This window comes from Epinephelus moara, chromosome 14 (genome assembly GCF_006386435.1).
Source record: "Epinephelus moara isolate mb chromosome 14, YSFRI_EMoa_1.0, whole genome shotgun sequence".
In the NCBI taxonomy this organism is placed as follows: Eukaryota; Metazoa; Chordata; class Actinopteri; order Perciformes; family Serranidae; genus Epinephelus; species Epinephelus moara.
The window spans coordinates 28,826,946-28,841,861 of record NC_065519.1 but is presented as its reverse complement, the minus strand read 5'-3'; the positions used below and the strand labels follow the sequence as shown (position 1 = coordinate 28,841,861).

Genomic DNA, 14,916 nt, shown 5'->3' with positions numbered 1-14,916 from the left:
GACAGAGGGATGTTGTATGCTGTAAAGCCCTGTGAGGCAAATTGTGGTTTGTGATATTGGGCTTTATAAATAAAATTGAATTGATTGAGTTAGACTGACAGGTCTGATATGTCTTATTCACTCAGCACTTGGTATGCCAAACGCTGGCTCCGTTATGCAGCAGATCCAGCTGTGTTGCCCATAGGTGCCGCCGTCACCAGAATAGGACGTCGCTTTACGTGACGCTTCAGAGCCGTCTCATGTCTCTTATCAGCAATCCTCGCTCCTCACTCCTAACTCCTGACTCCTTAAATGTTTTCCTAAGTGGGAGGGACTAAACAGTTAGGTAAGGTGGCTAGGTTAGGTGGTTAGCAGTAATTTTAAGGGACTTGGGACGTACCCCCTATATCTATGACTCATCGCACCTAACAGATCCCTCCTAACACCTAACGCTAACTCCTTACTGGCAGGAATAAGAGACATGAGACGGCCTTAAAGATGGCAGAGCTCGAAAGACTTCCGGTTCAAGTAAGGAATTAGGAGTTAGCAGTATAAAATAAGAGACTTGGGACATACCCAATATCTCTGCTACCACTACACCACTGAGAGGAGAGGATGTGGAGGGAAGGAACATGAAATCAGCAGGTGGAGAGCTAGTTGTCATTACCTCTAACCAGCTGGTAGCCACAACAAACAGCTCATGGAGGTTGCATTGATTTACATTGTGAAGCGTTCAAGTTCTATTCAGTAAAAGTTACAATTGTAAAATGTAGCATTTGGTGAGAAACTTGAATAAATCCAGCTGTTTGAAGGAGAAATTTGTTGATGTTTCCACAGCACTATAAAGCAGACATTAGAGAGGGAATTATGATGTAGCCTATCACATACAGTGAAAAGGCTTTTTGCTTATTTTTTTAAAGATGTTTTTTTTTATGTGAAAAAAGGTTATGTTAAAGGTTGTTTCAGAAATGTGTATCATTGAATTTTTGTGCTCATTCAAAGGTAGTGTACTGTTCATGTCGAACTGTATATTTATTTTTAATAGTGTAGATGTCAGTGTTTCCTTGGCACAAAAGAAGAATAAATAACAAAAAACAAAATCGCTTTTGGCCTATGTTAAAATTGTTATTTTAGACATTGGTATCAGCATCAGCCCAGAATTCCAAAATCGGTGCACCACTAGTTCAATTTAGAAAGTTAATTGGTACATTTTATTATCATTTTACAATGTCATATATTATGGTGTATTCTTGTTGTTTATTCTTCTGAACTAGTTAATATGTAGCCTAATTCTTTTTTTATTGATTATTGATTCATATGATTATTACAACACATGTACAACATATTACTTAAGCCAATTAGCACATATTTTTTTCTTAGTTTTTTGTTAGCTAGGTTGCATTTTGGTAATTAACAGGAAGTACTTTAACTGCTGAGCTGCATTTTTTTTTTTCTTTAGGGGGGTGGGGGTTCCAAGGTCGCCCAGGGCACCAAATGTGCTAGGGCTGCCACTGCGATGGTAATACAAGGTTCTGAACCAAACATGCGCGCTGAACTATCTGAGATTCCTTGTAAGTAATTAAGGTCTGAAATATTTCAGCATACTTCAGCCCTCTTTTCTCAACACACTGTAATTACTGTGTCAAGCTTTCAAGGTTTGATAACATTATACATCATTATTTCTGTCACAGTTTTTTAGGTCTTCATTATACTCTGAGCAAAGATCTTAATGGAGGGAGTAATGTTTAATAACAATTCAGTCTAAGATACTGAATTTATTTGGGTCAGCAATGGTTGTAGCCTGCTTATACAAGTAAAACTTATCAAAACACTAGTAAACTGATCTTAAAGCACAGGTTTTTACTTAAGAAAAATTGTATCTTTAAAGTATCTTTAAATTGTGGGATTTAGGCTACTTACACAGATGTGTGATGTTTGTGTTAGAAATTTCATTTTAGGGAGGTTTAGCAAACTCTCGATACAGTTACGAAAAACAGTTTATCAACTGTTCATTCAACCAACAGTAACAGTGATGATGATGTTAATTGCAAAACATTTCAAAACTGCTGATAAAAGCAAATGAAAATGTCCAGGCATTTGGGTTGACCTCACCATGTTGCGACCCTGTGAATTTAGCTCCACTATTTCCTTCATCACTTCACCCTTGTGCTATGGAGGTCTTCAATCCAGCTACAGACTACAGAAATGAATCCCAGTTTGTCCCATGTTGGTGTCCTTACAACCTCAAACCACTAGAGGGAGCAGCTAAACTCTGATTTTCCCCAAGAAATTAAGACCTCTGCTATGACTGGAGTGTAAAATCATGACGAGGACAATGGGTTGTTGGTTTTGTTTTGTTTTTATTTATAAAGGTTAATTTAACCTCAGTTTAAGATTCTGGTCTGGCAGTGCACAGAGGTGAGTCTCTGAGGAAGAAACGTTCTCTATGTAGCCTATATAAATCTGAGAGACAAAACTTTCCTTAAGGGACCACTTTTCTAAAATTGAGTAAACTGGTGACATCTGCTAAAGTGACATATTTTATGGATATTTTATATTATATTCAAAGCATAGCAACAACAACAGTACAGAACGACTGATAACTGTACAATCAACCCAAAGAGTGAACACCATAACTGCAGGAAGTTTGTGGAAAACCAGTGATATGATGGCCCAGCTGTGCTGTAAGGTATTAAAGCTTCTTTAATCTGGAGCCAGGCCATGGATGGTAATTAAAACATTTAAAATGTATTCTAAAAGTAATGGGCAACCAGTGCAGTGGTGCTAAAACTGGACTGATGTGACTGAACCTTCCAGATTTAGTTGATAGTTTGTTTGCTGAGTTCTGTGTAAGCTGCAATTGTGAGACTGAGAGGGGGTTTAAACAGGTAAAAAGAGAATTACAGTAGTACAGGTGATTATAAAACTTGATTTGATTTCACCTAAATATTATTGAATACAAGTATATTCATGTAAGTTTGTACTGCCATGTTTTATGATGTGTTAGAGGCAGTGGTGTAAAGTAGTTACCGTAAAACTTCAATCAAAGGCCCAGTCCATTTTACTAGCCCAGTGTAGCTACACATTTTGACAAATAAAGGCCTGTCTCAATTAGGGGCCTGGTCTGGTTGCCAGGCAGTTCATTCTTTTTATGGAAGTTCTTTGGATGTATTAAACCGGGTTGTTGGCTACCTCAAATTATGTGTCCATTCCTCAATTACTCTGTAAGTTATTTATATTCCTTTAGTCCGTAAGGGTCCTCAGATCAAAAGAATCAAAAAGGTTTTTCATGAAAATGAATCCAAGTTGTGAGTATTGTTTTAACAGGATAAAATGGTGTTCTGTCCGTATGCTGGGTGCTGTAATCCTCGAGTGCTGTATCTCTCTCTCTGTGATGAGCTGTCTGTCAGAGCTAGATCAAATTAATGATTCATAAGAGATATATTATCTGAAGCCTAATTTTAAACAAGAAATATTCATACTCGTTTAAACAAACCAGTATTGTATTGTATTGTATTTCCCATCTTTGCTGAGCAACATTTTTGTGTGAAAGGAATTAAAGGCCTGTCCCATATAGATGCCGGTTTCAAATATAGGCCCATTGATTTCAGTGATTTAAGCAAATAAAAGCCGGGCTATTAATCAGAGCTTTATGGTATGATGGGCCCCAGTGCATAGTGTACGCTATCGTGCACATATTGTCTCTTCACATGATCAGAGACTTGACATTGGATAACTTTAACATATGTATTACCTAGCAATCATCATTGCATGTGTGTATATCACAAAAAATACCAATGAAAATGAGAAATTATTAATTTGATTTAACAATGTAATAGTTTATTATGATTTATTTATAATAAGCATATACTTTAATTATATATGCTATACAAAAAAATAAAGAAAAGCATGATGGAAATGGGTTTGCATTTTTCAAGGGCGTATATAGCCAATGGCACAGTTTTCAATTTAATGACAGTTCTTCTTTGAAAACAGGCATATTTCCAAGGTGGCAGTCACTCAAATTATGTGTCCATTCCTCAATTACTCTGTAAGTTATTCATATTCCTTTAGTCCGTAAGGGTCACAGCTGAGAATTTTTACAAAATTGTAACATTTAAAAGATAGTATGAAAATGTGGACTATTCTCAAACATCAAGAATCTCAAGACATTTTTTCAGTATGTGATGCCCTTAATTATTCAATCATCTTAATATTTGTGGAGCTTTTTTAAAGATATCCAACAAAACACCGCCTCATTGTTTATTTCTTCCCACTCTAAAGTGCCATAAACATCATAAACTATTCAAGTGTGAATCAAGTTCATGTCCAAGCCACGCCCTCCGTACATGTCAACCGCGTGGCCCCGCCCCCTCCTGCATGCTCCGATATTATATATGGGCGTTGATTTCCGGTATTCGGCGTCTGGATTTTCAGGTTCCACAGAGTGCGTGTTATATGTGTGCGTGTTGTTATGTGTGTGTTGAGTGTGTGAGAGAGTTTGTAGTGTGGTTGTAAACGTTCCCAGCTCGGATACTGTCACCGCCTTGCACCGCAGGCAGGCGCCGTGTTCCTACATGCAAGTTACCGTCGCGGCTCCACAATCGTTGGCCAGCAATGACCGAGAGCCCCGCGACCAAGCCAGCCAACGGGGATGTGTGTCAGCGTGTGAGGAACGGACTGAAGCTGGACAGAAACGGCTTGGTGAAGAGCCTCCACAGCTGCCATGAGCGGCAGCCCAAGCACCACTGCCACCCCGAGGAGGAGGAGGTGAGGCCCGGGATGGGACGGGAGAGGAGAGGCTGGTGAAGCCGGGGAAGCATCTATGAAGGTTGCTATGTGGACCCGGAAACACCCGGTCGATACTGTCACTGCTGTCATTTTCATTAGCTCGTGCGTGATTAGGAGGTGACACGGTAACAGCTTTCATACTGACCGAGTCCTGCTGCTGATTATCTGACAGTTTGTTGTCATCGAGCTTCTCACGAGAACAGAGTAAACACCAAACTCCGTTAAAAATACTCTACTTTAAAGAGTTTTCGCTGATTTTTAATGTTATACACTTCCCCAAAACATTAATCAAAAGCTGTCTCTGAATCTTTACGGAACGCTGCATAATTCGGCACAATCATATTTTCACCAAAAAATATCTGAATATATTAATATCTCAATTTTATGAATACTGCGCTCCACCGCCCCCTTAGCTGTTTAATAGGAGGGGGTTGTTTAAAAAAGGGCGGGTGACAACTTTGAAAGTTGACATTTCACCAAATTCTAACACTGTTCAGTGCATAATAAGTATGCCGAATTTAAGAAGAGATCTAGCTGTAGCACCACTTGATTTGATTACTCAAACTGGGGATGATGTAACTCATAACAATTTCAAAAAGGCTTTAAATCATGAAATATCAAATGATGCACTTACTAACCTTGGACAGGTCACATGTTTCTGCCTGGATGCATCCTTATCAGTTGAGTGTGTGTTAGTCTTAAGGGAAGTGGAGTGTGTTTTTTGTTTATACTTAATTGTGCAGACTGGCTACTCCTTTTGGTCTCAAATCAAACTATGAAATTCTGTTATATTTAGACTCATTTCAGGGCGTGTTTTTTGCCTGCAGTCTCAGAAGTGGCACATATTTGGCTGCAGGAGTTTGGAAAAATTCCATTTTCCTGAAGTGGGTAACTCCTTTTATAACTAAAAGAAACACTGAAGTGTTATGAGTTATGAAGTGTTAGTGATTAAGGAGACACTGTGCACCTGTTCAGTTAGAGCTGTCCACTGAGACTGCATGAATGCTGAGAAACAGCTTTTTCCTAAAAGGCTAATGAAATTTCCACTCTCGGGTGTGCCCTCTGTAGTTGTCCCAATTAACAGATCTCCTCAGACAATGTGATGACATGCTGTCACACACACACACACGAGCATTCAGACTCACGGATATGTTATGATAGAGAGGTGTTTCGTCTGAATTTTGCACTGCTAATTAAAATGAAAAATGTAGAAACATTTTTTTAAATTGTCTTCAGACGTGTGTGTGTGTGTGTGTGTGTGTGTGTGTAGGATTTTTTTTTTATTTATTTATTTTTTATAAAGGAATTTGGTTGCACAATCAACAGAAAACACAAAGTAACCCAGTTGGACACCAACGTTATTATACATTGATATTTTATTGAATTTGGGTTGTGATGTCAGGTGACTAACTTCAATTTGATGAAGAATACTGACGATAGATGACATTGAAATTTTGTTGGTTTAGGTTGTGTTCTTAAATAACCAAGATCCAACATCTTCCAAACATCATCTTGACGTAAAATAAAGACATTCAGTAGTAAGGTATGAAGAACAAAACCAAACGTCTGCAAAACATCATAATATTAATATCCACTCAATGTGAAATTCTAACATCATTAGACATTTAAAATATCGTCAACCAGATTTTCATTCCAACCAAAATTGAACATCTGATGTAAAAGTCCAACGTTTTCTGACACCATATTGATGTCCAGTGGCAGCTAGGAAGATGCTAATAACTGGCGTCTTAGTTGGTGGTTTAACATTTAGCAAAGAGACATTTTTCAAAACCAATTCTAGTTTGAGATGTAAAAGAAAAATAAAGATAGAAACACACTGTTGACAGGTTATTGTCACCACCAGACCTTTTGCTGGTGGAGAAACATTCTGTTCTTCCTGTTTTAATAAACTGAGCTGGGACAGCTAAAAAACTGAGTGCCTGGTGACTGGACGTCAGCTGATTACGGTTCATGCAGATGTCAGCATTGCTGCTCTGTAAGGTATTTGAGAAAGAGGCATGACCGGTCACATGTAGTGCCTAATAGCCATGAGCACTGAAACTCGCATGATGGGAAGGCAAAATTTCATAACGTGTGTGGTGGGTGGTGAGTTTCTGTCTGGGAAACATGTTGACTTTTCTTTATATGCATGTAAAGCTTATTAATGCATAGTGGGTCGCTTAGTTCCAAGTACACAGATTCAACACAAGCAGCCCTTCCCTTATTTGGCAGTCAAATCCTCCTCCCTGGCATTTGTCACCCAGTGTTTTCTTTCCTGTACAGCTGGTGTACAGTTGCAGCAGAGCTAATACTTTCACATCTTCCCCCCACTTCCAATTTGACTTCATAGAAGTCGCCTTTAAGTGAGTTACAGAAACCTCGGCCAAGTATAACAAAAGATAAACTGTTTTGTTTTTTTCTCGTTAGGACAAAAGGAGAGGGAGTCACAGGAAGTCAGACGTGTGTTTATATCAACGGTATTCCAAACGTGAAACTTTATTCCAGCCAAGGCATGAGTGCAATTTCTTACAGGCTAGACTTGTAAACATGGAGACAGTGTTAACTTGTGTGCTTTTCCTGCTGTGTTTAACAATGGCTTTTTTTCTCTTTGTAACTTGGTGTACATGAAACTGCCCTTGAACTATTTACTGAACCTGACAGCAAACAGATTACAGTGTTTACATGCAAGAATATACAGACTAAGGCTCCAAAAAATATATTAATAAATTATCTTTACATTTTGTTTGTGCTGATTTGAAAGACTTCAAAGATTGTGTATATTTCTAAGCTTTTCAGCTGTAAACATTTTGGGTTTTAACATGTCATATCCACAGTTTACATGTTTCAACATAAAGTATATTGTTGTAGCCAAAATATAAAGAAATAATAATATGCACTGAAAGACACTATTATTTTTGAGAAAATTAGATGACACCTGGCCAAATCAGATGAAAACTCACCATGTCCATTTGCCAAAGGTTTGTCCTTATCATTTAATATGATGTTTTGGTTTCCACGTTTCCCAGGTCCACGCAGCATCACATCATGGCGGCCTGTACATCCGACCCTTTCTTGAGTCCTTTGAGGAGACGCCGATGCTGGTGGCAGTGCTCACCTATATGGGCTACGGCATCCTGACCATCTTCGGCTACCTCCGAGACTTTCTGCGTCACTGGAAGATTGAAAGGTGCCACATCGCCAGGGAGAAGGAGGAACAGAGGGTGAGAGAAGCCGCAGACACAATATGGTGTTGTATTTATCTATTAACACATCCGGCTGTGACAGTGGTCGTGGTTTGATGCCTCCGTGCTGGCGATAGCTGTGGCTGGAGGTATTATGTTTTCAGGTTGTCTGTACGTCCGTTCGTATATACATCCCTCCCATTCTTCTGAACGCAATATCTCAAGAACGCTTTGAGGGAATATTTTCAAATTTGGCACAACTGTCAACTTGGACTCAACCATGAACTGATTAGAATTGGGTGGTCAAAGGTCAAGGTCACTGTCTGTGACCTCATCAATTTCATTCTTATGAACGCGATATCACAAGAAGACCTTGAGGGAATTAACTCAAATTTGGCACAAACATTGGCTTGTACTCAAGGATGAACTGATTAGAATTTGGTGGTCAAAGATCAAGGTCACTGTCTGTGGCCTCATCAATTTCATTCTTATGAACGCGATATCACAAGAAGACCTTGAGGAAATTAACTCAAATTTGGCACAAACATTGGCTTGTACTCAAGGATGAACTGATTAGAATTGGGTGGTCAAAGGTCAAGGTCACTGTCTGTGACCTCATCAATTTCATTCTTATGAACGCAATATCACAAGAAGACCTTGAGGAAATTACCTCAAATTTGGCACAACGGTGGGTTGTACTCAAGGATGAACTGATTAGAATTTGGTGGTCAGAGGTCAAGGACAATGTCTGTGGCCTCTTCAATTTCATTCTTATGAACGCGATATCACAAGAAGACCTTGAGGGAATTAACTCAAATTTGGCACAAACATTGGCTTGTACTCAAGGATGAACTGATTAGAATTTGGTGGTCAAAGGTCAAGGTCACTGTCTGTGGCCTCATCAATTTCATTCTTATGAACGCGATATCACAAGAAGACCTTCAGGGAACTAACTCAAATTTGGCACAAATGTTGGCTTGTACTCAAGGATGAACTGATTAGAATTTGATGGTCAAAGGTCAAGGTCACTGTGACCTCACAAAACATGTTTTGGCCACAACTCAAGAATTCATACACTAATTATGACAAAATTTCACAGAAATGTCTCATAGAATAAAATTTCAAAAAAGTTGTGACATTTTATATCCAGATGGTCAAAGGTTGAATCACTGTGACATCACTATGTTCTCAAAACGCTTCCCTGGCTGTTATTCAGTGTCATAACTCAGGAAGAGAAGAGGAGACATTTGGTGAGGTACTGAATTGGTGACATGACACCAGACATGGATGTAAACTGTAGACTTGACTGGTACGTGGATGCATACAACTGCAAGGCAATAATTCTAGTTTACACCCTGTTTTAGAGCTGGGTATCTGTACTCAATGCTTTTTTAAGGTGTCAACTGGAATAAACCAGTACCAAGTAGTATCAAAACTCCTCCAGTCAGAAGATACCTGCATTTGATCCTTTTTGTGCTCTAGACAAGAATGGTTATGATTTTGCTCACAGCCAATGACCACAAGCATGCTTCAATTTAATGTAACGTGTGACTGACCCACTGCTGCAAATGTTCAAAAATATGCTGCACTACTCACCTGCGGTGTCTGCTGGCATTTTACACAACAGAATGCTTCCGCTCCAAGAAAAAAACGCAATCAAATGAAATACTCTTTGGTATCAGTATCACTGTAAGGGTACTAGTATGGTAAATATTAAAACAATACCCAGCCCTATCCTGTATCTTAGAAACAGTTTGTCTGTAATGAGCAACATGCTGTTATAGTTTCTAACAGCAGACACATGCATTGCAGTCAGCATACTTTGCCTATACTGTAATGACTGGAATGTTACGATTGTTTTGGTTGCACAGTGACAACACTATGAGGATAATTGCTGTTGAGGAAAAGAAGGCCAGATGGGTTTCAGGTGTTGACTGGAATTGATTTGAGCACTTGTTGCCTGGTGACTGGGCATTTGCCTCGTTCCTGTAGAAACAATAGAGATAACAAATGGAAAATTAGACTTGATCTGTTTGTTGTTTTGTTAACCAAACTGAACCAAAGTGATATTTGCACACCACAACGCTTCACAACACTAGAAGCAGTGGGTTCTCATATTTCAACCTTGGTGTTTGGAGAGGAAGCATACATTTGGTAAACAAATCCTCATATCGTTAGAGGTAATCTTGTCAACCACAATATTACAAACAGGAAATAGATTGCAAGAAAAGTCTTTGTGTATTTGCTGAAACATTCAGCAGTTCAGACAGGATTTAGTGTTCCTGGTTTATCATATGCAGACTCACTGAGTCTTGTATAATATTTAAAATGTTCCCAGTAAGTTGTCATGGCTTTTCTTCACAATTCAGTGGAATGTGCACTAAAGATTGCATTTTTGTTAATTCACAGCTAATGGTGGCGTTATCAGCACATTTGGAACATGTCCTTGACCACTGAGATTGTTTTCAACCCGTTATGTAACTTTTGATAATGAGGCCCATTGTTTTTAAGTATTTGGTTATGTTGGGGAAAGGAAGCTCGTGGGATAGACGTGAGGAAGTCATTAAATCACCCCAAGGATATCCCGCGGACGTTTCCTCTAAGAACCAAGGAAAATGAACTTCCTGAGTCATATGTTGAAATTTAGAGATTATTTCTAGGGATTGAATTCCCTCCAGTTAAAGCTGGGATAGGCAGAAATCTGGAAAATGAAAAAAAAAGAAGCAGAATTTGAAAATGCACACGCCTTTGCAGTTCTCTTCTTGCCTCTTTGTCCTAAGCCCCTCCCACCAGATTGTCACAGCATGTGTACACACTTCATACAGTCATCCAGTGTTTCCCATACATTGATTGATTTATTTAATCTTGTTTTATTGTTGACTTGCCTACAGCACATTTGCCCAGGCCCTTTTCGCCCCCCTTTCTCTCTCTGTTTATCAGACCACAAATAAGACAAGACATGGCCATCAAGCCACAAAGAGAACAGGCAGCAGCTCCAGAATGGACCTTCAGCTGGTGGCTGTAGCAGCTAAAAATTGTTCAGTGAAAACCCCCCAGTACCAGGTGTCGCTGTGGTTTGATGGCCAGCTGCAGTCACAGGCCTAAACTGTGTAATGGCAGCAACAGAAAGTTTGTTAATCTGGCAAGAAGGCGGGGTTGTCCAAATCCCCAGGAGCTGGGGTTTGTGTTGGCTGAATTTGCAAATTGGGGTCAGTTTTTGGGGCTGCTGCCCGCTCTCCTCCCAGTGACGTTGTCTGTAGCAGTGGGGAGTGAGGTGGGGGACATGGTAATGTTAGCAACATAAACGTAAACTTGAAGCTGCAGCCATGAGCCTTTGGCTCCAGTTAGCAGAAGGCTAAACTATTAGCAACATTTTCTCTTCATCTGTGAAATACTTCACTGATATTGACACATGTTTTATTTATTGTCAGACCCTCTTTTTGATAAGTCTGTCTACTTTTTTTGGTTGCTTTGCAGTGTAGGTAGTTGTTGCCAATGCTGGAATAGCAACTTTCTCTGCAAGATTTTCCACCATTGAATCAGGCTTTCACCATCTGAAGGGACGCGCATCTGCATTTGTAGAACAGCTAATAGGAACGCCCTCTCCCTGAAATGACCTGTGATTGGCCAAAGTCTCCCATCATGGGTCAAAATTTTTAAAGCCTGAAAACAGAGCCAAGAGGAGGTGCAGAAGTGTAGTTTTCTCTGAGACCATTTGAATTAGAACATATTCAAATGTTATTATGGAATTTTTGCCTAATGACACCAAAATAAAACTGCTCACCCCGGCTTTAATCTTTCCAAATGCATGAATGGCATGTAGGTCTTTAAAGTTCATTGATATTTGGTTTGGTTTTATACTCATAAAACAAGAATGATATTCCTACATTTTCTGCCACTCAGCTGATGCACCCGTTTCTACTCCTCCTCATCATGTTCTCTTTATCCACCCATGTGTAGGACTTTGTGCCGCTCTACCAGGATTTTGAGAACTTTTACACCAGAAACCTCTACATGCGTATAAGAGACAACTGGAACAGGCCCATATGCAGCGTACCAGGGGCCAAAATGGACCTGATGGAACGAGCCTCCCATGACTACAACTGGACTTTTAAGTGAGAAAGACATACCTTTCATTCAAGACTGTAAACACGAGGCATTCAGACACATGGGGCAGAGCAGGAGTAACAAAGGGAAGTGTGCTGTATGGTTAATGCCCCTGTCAAGGATTAGTATTGCCTGCCCTCTCTCCTATGAATACCAAGACAAGTGAGACATTGTGTTAATTAGAAAAAAAGACTGGATAATGTTACTAATCTACAATGTAACTGAGCAGAATTATGAACCGAACCTGCTAGCAGACATATACAATTCCATGTTGTTAAGCTGTATGAAAGAGGAAACTGGCACTAAAGGGAAGTGCATCTTGAGCTTGCAAATTAACTTTTTTATCAACCTGCCACCATGGCTGGTGGATTCCAAAATTTATCAGCCACCCAATAGATTACCATCATTTTTTTGCCTGGTAAGTGAAGCTTATCTTGCAGCCACTTGTATATTTTACCAGCATTTGGCAGGTGGCCGTTGGTAATTTCCAACCCTGCCCTGTAGCAACATATCATCATGCGTGTTGGTTTTACCATCCTGCCATTCCATGGGACAGTTTGTTTTTCCTGTGCCACCCAGTAAGTGTTGCCTGTCTGGCATCTACCATCTGCCTGAATGTCTGTGAAAACAGTATAGGTGTCCTGTAAGGGTTGGGAAAAAAATCAATACAACATATTATTGCAATATTTTTGTTACACAGACACCAAGTATCTGTTTTTTTTATTATATAAATGATTAATATTACAAATACAAATTAACTTTCAGTAGCTTACTAGAATTCTATAAACAGTTGCTTTTTCAGGTAACTAATTTATTTTATTTAATACAACTATTGATGTTGACAAACTTTCCTTCTGGGACATAATTCGCAGTTGAAAAAGGTAATAAATCACAATATATCGCAATATGTTTTATCTCAATACTCAATATATTGCAACAGGTTTAAAATCGGTTTAGTATCCCACCCCTAGTGTACAGTACCCCAAAGTTTACTGTCATAGAAGACCAGCAGATGTTTACATTTGTGAATCCGAACTCAGAGTGTTTACTGAATTTACTTGACTTTTATTATCGAGTAATTTGGGTATGCATCTCTCCCAATACTACCAGTACTTCCAGTACCCTAATACTTATAAATAGATATCTGCATATGTATGCAGAATCTGTAGGCAATATTCTGCTATTGAAAGCATTCTTGTTTTCATTTGTAGTCCAAGTAGTATTGACCAGTTGCAATTAAGCGACAGATAAACAGTCCATATGGAGAAACATTGCCAGTACGTGGACTCAGGGTATTGGCCAATACTCAGTACCAGCCAAATACAAGTGTTCTCTGGTTCCCAAATTTAAAATCTCTATACCTAACTACATTGAACACATTTGGACCTTCATTACGTAAAGTGCCATGAAGCCAGGCGTTGCTCTAAACCCTGAGTTGCAAATTTAAACACATCTCTTAGCAGATAAATAGGGCCCTAATCTATTCATTCTTCATATGTGACTGACATGACAGAGTGTGAACGCATTAAATCATTTTTAATTTGAAACTTGTGTTACATACTATACTGTCAGTGACATGAACATCCCTCCAACCGAGCATTTTTATTTTGACTCCTGTCACTCGTGTTTGAGGGACAGCTGCATCAAACAGTAGGGCAGATGCCACTCGGTATTATAAAGGTTAAACAAAGAGGACTGTCATGCTGTGAAGCTTTTCACTTCACCTCAATCTAGCGTTTCATTAGCTGCACCAGTCATTATTAACTGTACCAGTAGACTTGCAAAACACATTAGCTTCCTGCCATTGATTGTTTCCTCATCTCCTTCTGTCTCTCTTCCAGTTACACAGGCCGGGTCGTGCCGGATGTGATTAACTTGGGCTCATATAATTACCTCGGCTTCGCTGAGAACACGGGTCCATGTGCTGAGTCTGCAGCCGAGGTCACCATGAAGTACGGCGTCGGAGTTGCAAGCACCAGGCAGGAGATCGGTAGGAACACACGCCAAAACAAAGATACACCCACGACCTTTGATATCACTGGAGATGAACAGCAGGAATGCAGGGATGAATTCACCACAGTAAAGATGCCATCACAGACCAGTTTGTTTAGTGGTACAGTGGATGCATTCAACCTAAGCACACAATGCAAATATCATTTGATATCCTGGTTTAATCTCTCCTGTACGGAGGAGTCTTGGGACCACATTGAAGAAAAAAAATATCTCAGATAATAGAGAGTTAAGTCATAACATTACGATAATAAAGTTGTAATTTTTTTGGAAAAAAATATTGTAATATTAGGAGAATAAAGTTCTAGTTGAAGGAGAATAAAGTCATACTATTTTAATAAAAAAAGTCGTAACATTACAAAAACCTTACAAGAAAAAAGCCGTAATGTTACGTGACTAAACTCGTAAATTCATACTCAATAAATTACAACTTTATTCCTGTTTTTTTATTTTGTTATAAAATCTCCAATTTTTTTCTCAAAGTGGCCTTAATACTTAGTTTTACTCCTACACAGCAAACGCTGTTGTTTTTTTTTAAATTAAATGCACGACACAACATTGGGGTGCCTCAGAAATGCATTTGGCTGATTTTATTACACTTGGACAGAACCACGCTAGCTGATTTCCCCTATTTCCAGTCTTTGTACTAAGCTAAGCTAACCTGCTTCTGGATCCAGCTACTTTTAGCATACGCATACAGGAGTGGTGTCAGATTTCTTATCTAACCCTCAGCAAATGTCAAACTATTCCCTCAGCCTTTTAACTCCGGAAGGTGTCCGGTTTCTCCGGAAGAAACTATTTATTTCAAGTAAGTACAAAAAAAAATCTGGTTTAAACAAAATGTGAA

General features: G+C 39.2%; 1 protein-coding gene across 3 annotated transcripts in view; it reads left to right on the top strand.

The window, feature by feature from the left end:
* The first annotated feature begins 4,410 nt into the window (after positions 1-4,410).
* LOC126401259 (serine palmitoyltransferase 2-like) overlaps positions 4,411-14,916 on the top strand; it is a 39,112-nt gene continuing 28,606 nt past the window's right edge. For all 3 annotated transcript variants that reach the window (XM_050062409.1, XM_050062408.1, XM_050062406.1), the window contains exons 1-4: positions 4,411-4,749; positions 7,797-7,991; positions 11,913-12,067; positions 13,901-14,049. In XM_050062409.1, the coding sequence (XP_049918366.1) occupies positions 4,597-4,749; positions 7,797-7,991; positions 11,913-12,067; positions 13,901-14,049 (652 nt within the window). In that variant the 5' untranslated portion in view covers positions 4,411-4,596. The remainder of the gene's footprint in view (positions 4,750-7,796; positions 7,992-11,912; positions 12,068-13,900; positions 14,050-14,916) is intronic.